Raw genomic sequence first — 18,531 nt, forward strand, 5'->3', positions numbered from 1 at the left:
TCTCCCGGCCAGGCCACCAGACTACAATGGTAAGGAGCCCCTACAGGAGCAATGTGCAGGCCTACATCCCCAATGAAAGAGTGACCCTATCTAATCCAATGATTTCGGGGTGGAACTAATTACCCTATGAAGGGCGTTTCCCCGGAGGGGGAGGTTTCCAAGGACACCGGTGTATCCGGGGCTTGGCCCACACAGTCCTGTTGGGCCACTCCATGGTTCCAATGACTGCTCCTATAGCTGCTGTTCTACTGTCATTAAGTTCCCCACAGGTCCATACTGACGTTAGCTCTGGTTAGCTCTGGACCTTAGACAAACACAGCCATCTGAATCCAGTTAGCGAGAGTGGCTTTGCAGGCTAGTGGAGCCATCCAAGTGCCGGTAGGAAACTTTAACTCATGTGTGGTCATTCCACTTGCTTCGGTCTTTAGAACCAAATGACTGAATTATTGACACAGATGTGCAGGTTTATGAGTCAGTGGGTTGAGGGATGGTAATGGTTGTTAAATGACAATTTGATAATGATAGTGATTGACTAGTACTTGTACTAATGAGACTTCTTTATCTATAGTTGTAAGCCCTTTAACTTTTTTGTGCCTGCACAGAAATTGACTTTGTATCTACAAACTGCTTCTCGGACCATCAAGATGTATCCAAAACAACATCCTTTTTTTATTTATTAAATGGTGGCATTGATTTTTTTATTCGATTTTCTTACTAGACACAATTTCCCACATGCAGGAAACGTATGTTTGGGGCAAACAAATGTGGCATTGAGTGCCTTCTTAAGGCTGCTGTGCGCGCACGCACGTGTGTGTGTGTGTGTGTGTGTGTGTGTGTGTGTGTGTTACCCTGCAAACCTAGGGCACAGGGACTCTCACTGGGTCGGGTCATATTCGGCTTTGTCAGCTTGGGTCAGTATTGCATTGTGCTCTAATGTTGCAATCTGTTGTATCTCTTTGCTTTAAATCAACCAAACCTCAAATCCAGTTTCACTGTGAGATGAGAATGAGCAGATCGAGAGAGGGAAAGATACACCACATGACCAAGAATATGTGGACACCTGCTCGTCGAACATCTCATTCCAAAACCATGGGCATTAATATGGAGTTGGTCCCCCCTTTGCTGCTATAACAGCCTCCATTCTTCTGGGAAGGCTTTCCACTAGATGTTGGAACATTGCTGCGGGGGACTTGCTTCCATTCAGCCACGAGCGTTAGTGAGGACGGGCACTGATGTTGGGCGATTATGCCTGGCTCGCAGTCGGCGTTCCAATTCATCCCAAAGGAGTTCGATGGGGTTGAGGTCAGGGCTCTGTGCAGGCCAGTCAAGTTCTTCCACACCGATCTCTACAAACCATTTCTGTATGGACCTCGCTTTGTGAATGGGGGCATTGTCATGCTGAAACAGGAAAGGGCCTTCCCCAAACTGTTGCCACAAAGTTGGAAGCACAGAATCGTCTAGAATGTCATTGTATGCTGTAGCGTTAAGTTTTCCCTTCACTGGAACTAAGGGGCCTAGCCCGAACCATGAAAAACAGCCCCAGAAAAGTATTCCTTCTCCACCAAACTTTATAGTTGGCACTATGCATTGGGGCAGATAGCGTTCTCCTGGCATCCACCAAACACAGATTTGTCCGTCGGACTGCCAGATGGTGAAGCGTGATTCATCACTCCAGAGAACGCGTTTCCACTGCTCCAGAGTCCAATGGCGACGAGCTTTATACCACTCCAGTCGACGCTTAGCATTGCTCATGGTGATCTTAGGCTTGTGTGCAGCTGCTCGGCCATGGAAACCCATTTCATGAAGCTCCCGACAAACAGTTATTGTGCTGACGTTGCTTCCAGAGACAGTTTGGAACTCGGTAGTGAGTGTTGCAACCGAGGACAGACGATTTTTATGCGCTTCAGCACTCGGCGCTCCCGTTCTGTGAGATGTCATTTCACGGCTGAGCCGTTGTTGCTCCTAGACGTTTCCACTTCACAAAAACAGCACTTGCAGTTGACCGGGGCAGCTCTAGCAGGGCAGAAACTTGAGGAACTGGGAAGGAGACATCCTATAACTGTGCCAAGTTGAAAGTCACTGAGCTCTTCAGTAAGGCCATTCTACTGCCAGTGTTTGTCTATGAAGATTGCATGACTGTGTGCTCGATTTTATACACCTGTCAGCACATACACATACAGTCCACATACATTTGCATATATGGTGTACATTCATGGCATCTTTTCTCTAACGTTGAAAGTATAAAGCTCCATATCTTTGCTTTAAAACGAAACCTCAATGCATATAGAAAGGAAAATGAGGCGAAGTATATATTTTATTTAACCAGGGACGTCACACTGCGAGTGATTATCTCTTTTTCAAGTGAGCCCTGGATGGGACCTTGCAAAATGTACACAAAATGTAATCTTTTATGTTTCACTTACCTCCCTAATAGTCTACAATACAGTGCATCAGTAGGTATTCTGTAATGAGGGACTTTACCTACATTACAGGTCTATGTGTTGAGTCTAGGTGTGGTGTGGTGTGTTGAGTCTAGGTAGGTAGGTGTGGTGTGTTGAGTCTAGGTAGGTGTGGTGTGGTGTGGTGAGTCTAGGTAGGTGTGGTGTGGTGAGTCTAGGTAGGTGTGGTGTGTTGAGTCTAGGTAGGTGTGGTGTGGTGAGTCTAGGTAGGTGTGGTGTGGTGAGTCTAGGTAGGTGTGTTGAGTCTAGGTAGGTGTGGTGTGGTGTGGTGAGTCTAAGTAGGTGTGGTGTGTTGAGTCTAGGTAGGTGTGGTGTGTTGAGTCTAGGTAGGTGTGGTGTGGTGAGTCTAGGTAGGTGTGGTGTGGTGTGGTGAGTCTAGGTAGGTGTGGTGTGGTGTGGTGAGTCTAGGTAGGTGTGGTGTGTTGAGTCTAGGTAGGTGTGGTGTGGTGAGTCTAGGTAGGTGTGGTGTGGTGAGTCTAGGTAGGTGTGGTGTGGTGTGGTGAGTCTAGGTAGGTGTGGTGTGTTGAGTCTAGGTAGGTGTGGTGTGTTGAGTCTAGGTAGGTGTGGTGTGTTGAGTCTAGGTAGGTGTGGTGTGGTGAGTCTAGGTAGGTGTGGTGTGGTGAGTCTAGGTAGGTGTGGTGTGTTGAGTCTAGGTAGGTGTGGTGTGTTGAGTCTAGGTAGGTGTGGTGTGTTGAGTCTAGGTAGGTGTGGTGTGTTGAGTCTAGGTAGGTGTGGTGTGGTGAGTCTAGGTAGGTGTGGTGTGGTGAGTCTAGGTAGGTGTGGTGTGGTGAGTCTAGGTAGGTGTGGTGTGGTGTGTTGAGTCTAGGTAGGTGTGGTGTGGTGTGTTGAGTCTAGGTAGGTGTGGTGTGGTGAGTCTAGGTAGGTGTGGTGTGTCTGTGGACCAGTGCCAGAGGCATTGTCAGGAGGCTGAGGTCTTACCAGGAAATGATCACCAAAGGAGGAAGAGGGAGGGAGGGGTGGCAACAGGCATGGGGCTACATTATGATTGAGTGAGGACTTGTTTAGCTTAGTCTCTGTGTGGGCCGGCCAGTTAGTCAGCCACCCAGCCAGCCAGCCAGTCAGTCAGTCAGTCAGTCAGCCACCCAGCCAGTCAGTCAGGTTTTATCGCTTTGCGTTTCCTGACTATCGCCAGAAGAGAATAGATTTGAATACAGAGAGGAAGCAGACACGGACAGATAAACAGAGACACGCTCACATATTTGAGAGAAGTTTGGGAAAGTTTATATCGTACGTGTGGCATTGCCTTTGCAAGAATGGGGTTATGCTGTTCTGAGACGAAGGAGAAAACTTTTGGGATGCTCACGCACTGGAAACAGGTGAGTTTGTGCACAACTTGTTTTGCTAGAGTGAGTCTCTACTCTCATTCCAGTTGAATGAGGAAAGGGCTTTACTTAAAACAACTTGTCCGAATGTAGGGACTTGTGCATAGTCAGATGGTATGAATGGATGTGGGTCATATACTTGCGCTGGCATTTTAATTAATTTACTAAAAACGTTCACTTCACTTTAAACGTTGGTCTTTTGAAGTCCATTCAAGTACAATAGTTTGTCTGTTGGCTTGGATTTTTATATTCATGGATAATATTGTAATAAATTGCATAATAAGAGATTATATCTTCTATTAAACACCAAATAACTTGTCAGTGGTTTGGGATTAGGCTACGTCCAGGGATTTAGTTTCTGCGTTTCCTATTTTGTGTCTTTATTCTAGAGATTAGGGTCAGTCAGTCACACAACCAGGGTCAGTAGGAACATCATCTGATATTGTGTTTCAAACTTGGAAAAATGTGTTCACCAGTTGATAATTAGACAAGTAATTGATTTGGATGTTTATAGCGCTTTTGCAGACGCTCAAAGTGCAATAGCCTACAATGTAAGGGGGAAACTATCAATATGCGTTCATGCAGACAACATAATGTAGGGGTTATCTAAAAAGAATACATTGACATTATTGCAACAATGAGCCTGTTAAAAGCTCTGAGTTTTTTTTTATAGCCTGCAGTGGCACACAACTTATCACTGCCTACTGTGAATACTTTGAATAATGCACTTGTGGAGTATTCAGTGTTATGACATATACAGTATGTTCACATAACACTGGGGTACTATTCAGAACTCATTCACCGCACAAATGTACACTCAATTTCGGAAGCTCCAAACAACAACGTTTTGTTTCGAGTGTGTGTCACAAGAGTGTGTTTCCCCCAGTCCAACACAACAGGATGTGTGAGTGATGGCGCACGTTGAGTAGTGTGTCCTACCGAACACACTCATGTTCCTGTCGTCCTGCCTCGACGCATAGTACACGGATGTCAGTATGACTACCGTATGGTGCCTGCATACGTCTATATGACTACGGGGGGAAACACAGAAGACATAGGTCACAGAGGTCACGATGCAGTACCTCGATGCCTTCCGTAAATAATTAATTACAAATCCGCTTGAACGGAATATCCGTGTAGGATTTCGAAGTTTCCAGTTGGGGAAGTTTCATGGGGTTTCTTTGGATTGATACACTGTATCTGGCAGTTGGGTTTGTAGAATTGAGTGAGGCCAAAGTGTTGATTTATGAGACGCGGACGGGCTGCTTTTTTTTGCACTTTGAAAGCTGTGTTCAGGTTACAGTCGAGGGGAGATAACAGACAGGTCTGTTCTTTCGGTATGACGGCCGTTCAATGCTAAAAGGGGTGCGCTTTTTAAAAACGTTTTTGCTAGAAACAACAACAACCTTTAAATTCTGTAAATATTCTGTAAATTAGCTGCAGGATATTTGATTGGATATTTCTCAGATTACCATATTACTTTTCATATTTGGATTGAAATGAAGTAAAGCCATTTGAAATAAACGTATAAAGATAACACACACAGAGAAGACACACGTATACAGACACACGTATACAGACACACGTATACAGACACAAATATACAGACACAAATATACAGACACAAATATACAGACACAAATATACAGACACAAATATACAGACACACGTATACAGACACACGTATACAGACACACGTATACAGACACAAATATACAGACACAAATATACAGACACAAATATACAGACACAAATATACAGACACAAATATACAGACACACGTATACAGACACAAATATACAGACACAAATATACAGACACACGTATACAGACACACGTATACAGACACACGTATACAGACACACGTATACAGACACACGTATACAGACACACGTATACAGACACACGTATACAGACACACGTATACAGACACACGTATACAGACACACGTATACAGACACAAATATACAGACACAAATATACAGACACACGTATACAGACACACGTATACAGACACAAATATACAGACACACATATACAGACACACGTATACAGACACAAATATACAGACACACGTATACAGACACACGTATACAGACACACGTATACAGACACACGTATACAGACACACGTATACAGACACACGTATACAGACACAAATATACAGACACACGTATACAGACACACATATACAGACACACGTATACAGACACACGTATACAGACACACGTATACAGACACACGTATACAGACACAAATATACAGACACACGTATACAGACACACATATACAGACACACGTATACAGACACACGTATACAGACACACATATACAGACACAAATATACAGACACAAATATACAGACACACGTATACAGACACACGTATACAGACACAAATATACAGACACACGTATACAGACACACGTATACAGACACAAATATACAGACACACGTATACAGACACAAATATACAGACACACGTATACAGACACACGTATACAGACACAAATATACAGACACACGTATACAGACACACGTATACAGACACACGTATACAGACACAAATATACAGACACACGTATACAGACACAAATATACAGACACACGTATACAGACACACGTATACAGACACACATATACAGACACACGTATACAGACACACGTATACAGACACACATATACAGACACAAATATACAGACACACGTATACAGACACAAATATACAGACACACGTATACAGACACACGTATACAGACACACATATACAGACACACGTATACAGACACACGTATACAGACACACATATACAGACACAAATATACAGACACACGTATACAGACACAAATATACAGACACATGTATACAGACACACGTATACAGACACACGTATACAGACACACGTATACAGACACACGTATACAGACACACATATACAGACACAAATATACAGACACACGTATACAGACACAAATATACAGACACACGTATACAGACACACATATACAGACACACGTATACAGACACACGTATACAGACACACATATACAGACACAAATATACAGACACACGTATACAGACACAAATATACAGACACACGTATACAGACACACGTATACAGACACACGTATACAGACACACGTATACAGACACACGTATACAGACACACATATACAGACACAAATATACAGACACACGTATACAGACACAAATATACAGACACACGTATACAGACACACATATACAGACACACGTATACAGACACACGTATACAGACACACATATACAGACACAAATATACAGACACACGTATACAGACACAAATATACAGACACACGTATACAGACACACATATACAGACACACGTATACAGACACACGTATACAGACACACATATACAGACACAAATATACAGACACATGTATACAGACACAAATATACAGACACACGTATACAGACACACGTATACAGACACAAATATACAGACACACGTATACAGACACACGTATACAGACACAAATATACAGACACACGTATACAGACACACGTATACAGACACAAATATACAGACACACGTATACAGACACAAATATACAGACACACGTATACAGACACACGTATACAGACACAAATATACAGACACACGTATACAGACACACGTATACAGACACAAATATACAGACACACGTATACAGACACACGTATACAGACACAAATATACAGACACACGTATACAGACACACGTATACAGACACAAATATACAGACACACGTATACAGACACACGTATACAGACACACGTATACAGACACAAATATACAGACACACGTATACAGACACACGTATACAGACACAAATATACAGACACACGTATACAGACACACGTATACAGACACAAATATACAGACACACGTATACAGACACACGTATACAGACACACGTATACAGACACAAATATACAGACACACGTATACAGACACAAATATCGCCATTGAGATGATGCAGTGCCTGTGGCTAGAGGACCTGTAGTGGCTAGAGGACCTGCAGTGGCTAGAGGACCTGCAGTGGCTAGAGGACCTGTAGTGGCTAGAGGACCTGTAGTGGCTAGAGGACCTGTAGTGGCTAGAGGACCTGTAGTGGCTAGAGGACCTGTAGTGGCTAGAGGACCTGTAGTGGCTAGAGGACCTGTAGTGGCTAGAGGACCTGTAGTGGCTAGAGGACCTGTAGTGGCTAGAGGACCTGCAGTGGCTAGAGGACCTGCAGTGGCTAGAGGACCTGTAGTGGCTAGAGGACCTGCAGTGGCTAGAGGACCTGTAGTGGCTAGAGGACCTGTAGTGGCTAGAGGACCTGTAGTGGCTAGAGGACCTGTAGTGGCTAGAGGACCTGTAGTGGCTAGAGGACCTGTAGTGGCTAGAGGACCTGCAGTGGCTAGAGGACCTGTAGTGGCTAGAGGACCTGTAGTGGCTAGAGGACCTGTAGTGGCTAGAGGACCTGTAGTGGCTAGAGGACCTGCAGTGGCTAGAGGACCTGCAGTGGCTAGAGGACCTGTAGTGGCTAGAGGACCTGTAGTGGCTAGAGGACCTGTAGTGGCTAGAGGACCTGCAGGCTGGAGTCAAGACGATGCGCAGCTGCATCCCTTCACTCAGCTGAGTAATGAATGCGCTGCAGTGTGTGTGTGTGTGTGTATGTGTGTGCGTGCGTGATGCGTTTAGAGGGGATACCTCCGTGAGAGCGCCTGTGAAGTGCACGTGATTCTGTTGCCATGGCGTTCAGGTTGTGGTGTAATTGGTTGTTGCAGATTTGGTAGTCCTGTGTTTTCTCCCTCTACCCACCCCTCCCTTTCCCTCTCACTGTCTTTCTCTCCTTGTGTTGCAGTGTTTGTAGTGAAAAACATCTGGTCTGGTAACTCCATTAACAACACCCCATACTTCTCAATGGATTATAACAGTAAACATTGATGGCGCTAGACATATTAAGACAAATTAAGACTGTGGTAGATAGGAGGGCTGCAGCAAACTCAGTGCATTGCAAACTCTGGATTTGCTCTGCATTACTGGGTTGGGGGGGGTGTAATCTCCATGTTGATGTCTGCAGTGTGTGTGGCTGTTGGGGACTAAAGTGAGAGGAGAGAGGGAAAGAGAAAGGGAGAGGAGGGGGTGTGAGGGAGGAGTGGGTGAGAGAGAGGAGGGGGTGAGAGAGAGAGGAGGGGGTGAGAGAGAGAGGAGGGGGGTGAGAGAGAGAGGAGGGGGTGAGAGAGAGAGGAGGGGGGTGAGAGAGAGAGAGGAGGGGGTGAGAGAGAGGAGGGGGTGAGAGAGAGGAGGGGGTGAGAGAGAGAGAGGAGGGGGTGAGAGAGAGAGAGGAGGGGGGTGAGAGAGAGGAGGGGGGTGAGAGAGAGGAGGGGGGTGAGAGAGAGAGAGGAGGGGGGTGAGAGAGAGGAGGGGGTGAGAGAGAGAGGAGGGGGTGAGAGAGAGAGGAGGGGGTGAGAGAGAGAGAGGAGGGGGTGAGAGAGAGAGAGGAGGGGGTGAGAGAGAGGAGGGGGGTGAGAGAGAGAGAGGAGGGGGTGAGAGAGAGGAGGGGGTGAGAGAGAGAGAGGAGGGGGTGAGAGAGAGAGAGGAGGGGGTGGGAGAGAGGAGGGGTGTGAGAGCGAGGGCTTAAGAGAGAGCGAGGGGGGTAGAGGGAGGAGGGTGAAAGAGAGCGTGAGAGAGTAGGAGGCAGCCTCCACCAGCCAGCCAGTTCAAGCCAGACACTGGGGATCCCTCGCCACCACTGGAACCCCTGTCCTCCTCTTCCACCCCTCCTTCAAGCCACTAAGCATCTCTGCCTCATCTCAGTCTCACAGAGGATGGATGGATGGATGGATATAGCACTTGAATCTTCTCTGCCACCCACTACCATTGGCCCTCTGGAATGGACAGAGATGTCATAGAGATATATCACTGGTATCTCCTCTTTGACTGCCATTTGTCTTTCACTTCATCTGCCTGCATAGAGATAGACAGAGATATCTTGGTTAAAGGGGCGTACCTACAGTACCTAAGAGATCCAGTTACTGTACCTTTACCTACATTGCTGCAAGCTTCTTACCTACTGACGTACCTACATACTGCTGTTCAGGAGAAGACCGTCTATCACTAATTGAAATACAGTCACTATCAAACTAGCCGTTGTGACTGAGGAGATATCACTGGGAGATTGCAGAAATGATGAAGAGCGCTCGGAGGGGGGTCTAGGCGCTCGTCTTGGAGGGGATTATCATTGATCTGTCACCTGTGTCTTCGTGAAGAGCCATCAAAGAGGCTAAAAGACCAAGATACGAAGAGAGAGAAGAAATGAAGGCAGGGCTGTTGGTTGTTGAGTAAAGACAGCCTTGGTTTAGTCTATTCAGAAAGACAGCCATACAACAGCCAAGTACAGCACCATGCCTGAAGCCAACACCATGCTCTGTGTCTCCTGGGGATACATCAAGGTGTGTTGGGGACTGGGATACATCAGGGTGTGTTAGGGACTGGGGTACATCAAGGTGTGTTGGGGACTGGGGATACATCAAGCTGTGTTGGGGACTGGGGGTACATCAAGGTGTGTTAGGGACTGGGGGTACATCAAGGTGTGTTAGGGACTGGGGTACATCAAGGTGTGTTGGGGACTGGGGTACATCAAGGTATGTTGGGGACTGGGGATACATCAAGGTATGTTGGGGACTGGGGTACATCAAGGTGTGTTGGGGACTGGGGGTACATCAAGGTGTGTTGGGGACTGGGGATACATCAAGGTATGTTGGGGACTGGGGGTACATCAAGGTGTGTTGGGGACTGGGGGTACATCAAGGTGTGTTGGGGACTGGGGATACATCAAGGTGTGTTGGGGACTGGGATTAGATCAAGGTGTGTTGGGGACTGGGGGTACATCAAGGTGTGTTGGGGACTGGGATACATCAAGGTGTGTTGGGGACTGGGGGTACATCAAGGTGTGTTGGGGACTGGCGTTAGATCAAGGTGTGTTGGGGACTGGGGATACATCAAGGTGTGTTGGGGACTGGGATTAGATCAAGGTGTGTTGGGGACTGGGATTAGATCAAGGTGTGTTGGGGACTGGGATTAGATCAAGGTGTGTTGGGGACTGGGATTAGATCAAGGTGTGTTGGGGACTGGGGTTACATCAAGGTGTGTTGAGCCCATAGCTGTCTGCTGCTTTCATTGTATGCCAGCATGTATTGCATGCCAGGATGATCTGAACTGAATCAAAGTTTGGTTGAAAAGCTACTGCAGTAGTTTGGTTGAATTTGACCCTATGCTGTAAATATTTATCTAGAAATTGTAGATTTCTTAAACCAAATATCTCAAACCAGGTCTGTCATAAAGCATATACCCTATAAGGAGACACCAAATCCTTATATGGTATCAAACAAACAAGCCTATTCCCTTGGGGTCCAATACTCCACGTCAACGGAAAGTCCCAGGAAACTATTTATGCTACCCTGGGACAGCAATTTCCTGTTGGTCTCCATGGAGTATACCTAATGCGGTGTGGTGTAATTTTGTGTTTCCCCTGTTCGATATCTTGCTGGTCTATGTGCATTAGACATTCTTTATATACAGCTAAAAGTTGTCCTGTCAATTTCTGTTACTCAGTTAAATGTCTTGTTGGTCTACATCAGCGTTTCCCAAACTCGGTCCTCGGGACCCCAAGGGGTGCACGTTTTGGGTTTTGCCCTAGCGCTACACAGCTGATTCAAATAATCAAAGCTTGGACTGAGGACTGAGTTGGTCTACACACGCTGGTGTTGACCAACAAGACATTGAACTGAGTAACAGAAAAAAAACTTGCACCCCTTGGGGTCCCAAGGACCGAGTTTATGAAACACTGGTCTACATGTCGTGTATCTAACCTGGTGTTGTCGTCCTTTTCTGTTACTCCAATTCAAGAGGACACAGTTTATGCCACTACCCCGGGGCAGCCATTTCCTATTGGTTTTCAAACAGTCTATCTAATAATATAGCAATATATGCCATTTAGCAAACGCTTTTAACCAAAGTGTCTTAGTCATGCATGCATACATTTTACGTACGGGTAGGCCCGGGAATCGAACCCACTATTCTGGATTTGCAAGCGCCATGCTCTACCAACTGAGATACAGAGTCTACAAGCATTTCGCTACATCCGCAATAACATCTGCTAAACGTGTATGTGACAAATAAAAATGGATTTGATTTGATATCTAATGGCGATCTAACATGGTGTTGTTATTTTGTGTCTCTACAGTTCAAGAGGATGTTGAACCGGGAGCTGACACACCTGTCGGAGACGAGTCGCTCCGGCAACCAGGTGTCAGAGTTCATCTCCAACACCTTCCTTGGTAAGTCAACACACACACACACACAGTCACTTTTACATACAGTACAAGTACACTTGAAACGAAATAACCCATGTCATTTATTACATTGTGCTGTTCCTCCTTGGCCCGAATGGTGCTGTTTTGGGTATTATTGGCTTTTACACAGAAAGAATGAGAAACAAGGAATACATGATTACGCAGGAGGAGAAAAAGGATAGAGGGACAGAGAGAGAGAAAGAGATGCTGCGGAATGGGGTACCAGTGTGGAGTTGCTCTGCACTAGTTTCAAACCAGTCTGATCTAGTCTGCTGGTGTGTTCCCTCTGTCTCACTGCAGAGAGAGAGAAAGAGAGGGAGGGAGACCTTCTACCCTTCCGAGGGATTCCGTCCCTCTGTCGTTATGCAGAGAGACAAAGAGAACGAGAGAGAAAGAGTGTTTGTTATGCGTCTGGTGAAACACGTTCCATAACTCCCAGACGATAAGCCAGCGCTAGCTGACAGCACCACTTCTCCACAGCTCAGAGGAAACGACTGCTCAGAGAAAACTGCGCAGTGCACCCACTTGTAAACAAGCCTCCATCTTTCTGACAGATGAAAAAGCAAATGGAGAGAAAGCGAGAGAGAGATGGTAGATGGGAGGAAAGGAGGAAGAGAAGGAAAGACATTGATGAAGAGATATTTTTACCTTTATTTAACCAGGTAAGCCAGTTGAGAACAAGTTCTCATTTACAACTGCGACTTGGCCAAGATAAAGCAAAGCAGTGCGATAAAAACAACAACACAGAGTTACATAAAGAGAGACCTAAGACAACAACATAGCATGGTAGCAACAACACATGACATCAACATTGGAGCAACACAACATGAAAACAACATGGTAGCAACACAACATGGCAGCAGCAAAACATGGTAGCAGCACAAGACATGGTACAAACATTATTGGGCACAGACAACAGCACAAAGGGCAAGAAGGTAGAGACAACAATACATCACGCGAAGCAGCCACCACTGTCAGTAAGAGTGTCCATGATTGAGTCTTTGAATGAAGAGATGGAGATTAAACTGTCCAGTTTGAGTATTTTTTTGCAGCTGGTTCCAGTCGCTAATATAGGGAAGCGGAAAGGTACCAGGTCCAGTTATATTTTATTACAGATGTCCACCAATACAACACCAGAGCCAGAAACTCTACATTTAAGAGTATCTGATAAGATCACTTTTTTATATACTGGCGCTGTTGAGTGGAACAAATAATAATATTAATAATAATAATATGCCATTTAGCAGACGCTTTTATCCAAAGCGACTTACAGTCATGTGTGCATACATTTTTTGTGTATGGGTGGTCCCGGGGATCAAACCCACTACCCTGGCGTTACCAGCGCCATGCTCTACCAATTGAGCTACAGAGGACCACAATAGCTTAAAGCTATACTGACCATAACTTAATTTAATAAAGAATGTCTAGCTGATGATTGAACAATAGAACAATTTATATGTCTTTATCTATACTGAACAAAAATATAAACACAACATGTAAAGTGTTGGTCCCATCTTTCATGAGCTGAAGTATTCCTGAAATGTTTCCATAGACACAAAAAGCTTATTTCTCTCAAGTTTTGTGCACAAATTAGTTTACATCCCTGTTAGTGAGCATTTCTCCTTTGCCAAGATAATCCATCCAGCTGACAGGTGTGGCATATCAAGAAGCTGATTAAACCGCATGATCATTACACAGGTGCACCTTGTGCTGGGGACAATAAAAGGCCACTATAAAATGTGCAGTTTTGTCACACAACACAATGCCACAGATGTCTGAAGTTTTGAGGGAGTGTGCAATTGGCATACTGACTGCAGGAAGGTCCACCAGAGCTGTTGACAGATAATTTAATGTTCATTTCTCTACCGTAAGCCGCCTCCAACGTCATTTTAGAGAATTTGGCAGTACGTCCAACCGGCCTCACAACCGCAGACCACGTGTAACCACGCCAGCCCAGGACCTCCACATCCGACTTCTTTACCTACGGGATCGTCTGAGACCAGCCACCCAGACAGCTGATGAAACAGTGGGTTTGCACAACCGAAACATTTCTACACAAACTGTCAGAAACGGTCTCAGGGAAGCTCATCTGCGTGCTTGTCGTTCTCACCAGGTTCTTGACCTGACTTCAGTTTGGTGTCATAACTGACTTCAGTGGGAAAATGCTCACCTTCGATGGCCACTGGCACGCTGGAGAAGTGTGCTCTTCACGGATGAATCCCGGTTTCAACTGTACCGGGCAGATGGCATGTGAACAGAGTGCCCCATGGTGGCGGTAGGGTTATGGTATGGGCAGGCATAAGCTACGGACAACAAACACAATTGCATTTATCGATGGCAATTTGAATGCACAGAGATACCGTGACGAGATCCTGAGGCCCATTGTCGTGCCATTCATCCGCCGCCATCACCTGATGTTTCAGCATGATAATGCATGGCCCCATGTCGCAAGGATCTGTACACAGTTCCTGGAAATGAAAATGTCCCAGTTCTTCCATGGCCTGCATACTCACCAGACACAGCACCCATTGAGCATGTTTGGGATGCTCTGGATTGACTTGGCCACAATCAACAGCCTGATCAACTCTATGCGAAGGAGATGTGTCGCGCCGCATGAGACAAATGGTGGTCACACCAGATACTGACTGGTTTTCTGATCCACGCCCCTACTTTATTTTTAAGGTATCTGTGACCAACAGATGCATATCTGTATTCCCAGTCATTTGAAATCCATAGATTAGGGCCTAATTTATTTATTTAAATTGACTGATTTCCTTATAAATCACATGCGCCGAATACAACAGGTGTAGACCTTACAGTGAAATGCTTACTTACAAGCCCTTAACCAACAATGCAGTTTTAAGAAAAATAAGTGTTAAATAAAAATAATAGAAAAATAGAAAAATAACAAATAATTAAAGAGCAGCAGTAAAATAACAGTAGCGAAGCTATATACAGGGGGTACCGGTACAGAGTCAATGTGCTGGGGCACAGGTTAGTCAATGTAATTGAGGTAATATGTACATGTGGGTAGAGGTAAAGTGACTGTGCATAGATAATAAACAGAGATTAGCAGCAGCGTAAAAAGAGGGGGTGGTGTGGTGGGGACAATGCAAATAGTCCGGGTAGCCATTTGATTAGCTGTTCAGGAGTCTTATGGCTTGGGGGTAGAGGCTATTAAGAAGCCTTTTGGACCTAGACTTGGCGCTCCGGTACCACTTGCCGTGCGGTAGCAGAGAGAACAGTCTATGACTAGGGTGGCTGGAGTCTTTGGCAATTTTTAGGGCCTTCCTCTGACACCGCCTGGTATAGAGGTCCTGGATGGCAGGAAGCTTGGCCCCAGTGATATACTGGGCCGTACGCACTACTCTCTGTAGTGCCCTGCGGTCGGAGGCCGAGCAGTGCCATACCAGGCGGTGATGCAACCAGTCAGGATGCGCTCGATGGTGCAGCTGTAGAACCTTTTGAGGATCTGAGGACCCATGCCATGTTATATGAACTATAACTTAGTAAAATCTTTGAAATTGTTGCGTTTATATTTTTGTTCAGTGTATGTCTGGATCTATTTAATGTCTGTATCTATTTCATGTCTGTATCTATGTAATGTTGTTGCACTTTAGGGACCACAATGGAAATAAGTCACTGACTATCCCTGTCACTTTAAAAGAATATATGTACTGTGTGTGTATATGTTTTTTTTTTAACTGGCAAATATAATCAATCAATCAAATGAGGGAGAACGTGAGAGAGAAAAGAATGGATAGTGATTTGAGGCAAAATTGTTTTGTGTTCTGCATTGCTGCTTGCACCTGTCAGGTCGAGGCAAATCATCTCTACGCCTCATATAGAATAGAGCAGTGTGTGAAGCAACACACACGCGGTCAGCCGCACACACCACGTGTTGCTCACATGTAGCGCCTCAAGAGAGGTCACTTCACCGCCACCCGCATACAGCCCAGCCCCTCCTCCAAACAATTCTGCTTAATATGACACATTTCTACGGATTGTTATGGTTTGGAAAAAAGGCTTTTATTTATCCACAACAGTATTCAATCACTTCTCTTTTATTTATCCACAACAGTATTCAATCACTTTTCTTTTATTTATCCACAACAGTATTCATTCACTTTTATTTATCCACAACAGTATTATTTCACTACTCTACTTGGAATTGATGCCCCATTAAATATTATGGAAAGTTCCAGGAATTTCTCAATAGCTGATTTGCAACACGTTATTTCTACATCATAAGTCATTGATCAAGTATTTGCTACTTGTTGGCTATTTGCTTGTGGATTTTTCCTGGAGAAGAACAGAGAAGGGAAAAGGAGAGTGACAGAGATGCGAGAGAGCTAGAGAAAGGGATTGATTGTTTGAGAGAGAGAGAGAGAGAGAGAGAGAGAGAGTGTAACCTATTACCATGCTAATTGAATGACTATCAGTAGATCGGAAGGAAGAATGAATGGTCTGGTCAGGGGTGTGACAAATGAAATGCCTCTCTGCAAGGAAACTAGTACAGACCACTTATACATAGTCATACAGATGTTGGATCTTAATTTGATCACCCTGCTGTTGAAGGAAATGTCCTGCACAGCAGATAATGCTAACTTGTAGTGTATTCAAGGTTTAAAAAGGCTTCCAAAGTCTATAATATCCAATTAAAAATGTATCAACCCCTACATGTCCATTCATTATAATCCACACAATAATTCAAATATCCTGTTGTAGCAGGATTATTTTCCTGCTGTGAGAAACTGGTCAAATGGAGATCCTACATCTGTAGCATCCCTCTCAAGTCTGTTGTTGGTATTTAAATAATACATTGATGTGCCATATCGAGGTAGATGTCAATACGCACATACATTGTGCTTTATAAATGTACATATCAATATAAATGTTATGCTTTGCGATCATGACATCACCATTGTCACACCATTGTTGTTTGCGAGACTGTATTTTCATGTGACGGTGCAGTAATTGAATCTTCCTCCCTACATCCCTGCAGACAAGCAGAATGAGTTGGAGTTACCGTGCCCCATGGCCAAGACCAGAGAGCGAAAGAAGAGACCCCATCACCAGACCCAGCAGGAGGGTCAGGGGACCTTGACCCAGATCAGCGGGGTCCGGAAGCTCAGCCACACCGCTGGGCTCCAAGGCAGCAGCGTCAGCCGCTTTGGAGTCAAGACGGACCAGGAGGACCTGCTGTCTAAGGTACTGGGGGGAGTCTGTACTAATAAACACCATATGAGTCCCATATAGAATAGGGAATCATGTCATCTCTATTCATTCCATTTCTCTCTGCAACATGCAAAATGTTTCACCTCAGTTAATAAAACCCCAGAGGAGGTCTATTCTATTTTAATTCAATTTAGGAAATGAAGGGAAATTCAGATTAAAGACTGATTTTAAAATAAATGGCACTTTTTGATTCATGAATTGAAAATGTTAATCTCTCTCTCAGGACCTTGAGGACATCAACAAGTGGGGTTTGAACATCTTCAGGGTGGCCGAGCACTCCCACAACCACCCGCTCACATGCACCATGTACACCATCTTCCAGGTCAGTGTTCTTCCTCTCTTCTTCCTCCTCCTCTTCCTCCTCTTCCGTTCCTGTCAGAATGCAATGGTTCTCCTGCAGACACACACACACACACACACACACCAGGGGTGAGTCGCCAGCACACAGCAGTGTATATCAGCTCTCTGTGTTTTCTTAATGTGTCCTCATCTTCTGGGTCAGTAGCTGAATGATCACTACTGTAGTATGAACATCTAGTCATGAGGATGAATGGACTGTGACAATGAATTACTCAGCCAGCCAAGTCAAGCAATTCATACTCCTTTACAGTCTTTGCTTTGACAATGTAATGGCCTTCTTTATTAGTTGGCCTACATCTTGCTATGACAATGTAATGGCCTTTATTAGTTGGCCTACATCTTGCTATGACAATGCCATTGCAATTTAAACAAGACAAAGTCCAAGTGAAACCAAAGTCGGTCATTTTAAGTTTAAGCAAATTGAAAGGACCATCAGGTTGATGTTTTACTCAAGCTGTGGGTTACATGTCCCATGTGTGTCCCGTGCAGGAGCGAGACCTGATGAAGATGTTTAAAATCCCTGCGGACACCTTCGTGACCTTCATGATGACCCTGGAGGCCCACTACCACTCAGACGTAGAATACCACAACAGCCTCCACGCTGCAGACGTGGCCCAGTCCACACACATCTTGCTCTCTACACCCGCTCTGGATGTAAGTCACCTGACCCAGCTCGACCTATGATAGTGCTGTTTTCTCCTATCTGTTTTCTTGTGTCTTCTCTCTACTCTGGATCTCTCTTCTCTGTTTTCTTGTGTCTTCTCGC

General features: G+C 45.0%; 1 protein-coding gene across 3 annotated transcripts in view; it reads left to right on the plus strand.

The window, feature by feature from the left end:
- The window catches only part of LOC121580672 (cAMP-specific 3',5'-cyclic phosphodiesterase 4B), a 112,289-nt gene that overhangs the window by 87,986 nt on the left and 5,772 nt on the right, over nucleotides 1-18,531 (plus strand). For 2 of the 3 annotated variants that reach the window (XM_041895650.1, XM_041895651.1), the window contains exons 9-12: nucleotides 12,059-12,152; nucleotides 17,173-17,378; nucleotides 17,629-17,727; nucleotides 18,255-18,419. In XM_041895650.1, coding sequence (XP_041751584.1) covers nucleotides 12,059-12,152; nucleotides 17,173-17,378; nucleotides 17,629-17,727; nucleotides 18,255-18,419 — 564 coding nt within the window. Of the gene's footprint in view, nucleotides 1-3,521; nucleotides 3,797-12,058; nucleotides 12,153-17,172; nucleotides 17,379-17,628; nucleotides 17,728-18,254; nucleotides 18,420-18,531 lie in introns of those variants that run through there. The other variant, XM_041895653.1, reaches the window with a different exon arrangement.

The sequence above is a fragment of the Coregonus clupeaformis genome, chromosome 14, assembly GCF_020615455.1.
Source record: "Coregonus clupeaformis isolate EN_2021a chromosome 14, ASM2061545v1, whole genome shotgun sequence".
In the NCBI taxonomy this organism is placed as follows: domain Eukaryota; kingdom Metazoa; phylum Chordata; class Actinopteri; order Salmoniformes; family Salmonidae; genus Coregonus; species Coregonus clupeaformis.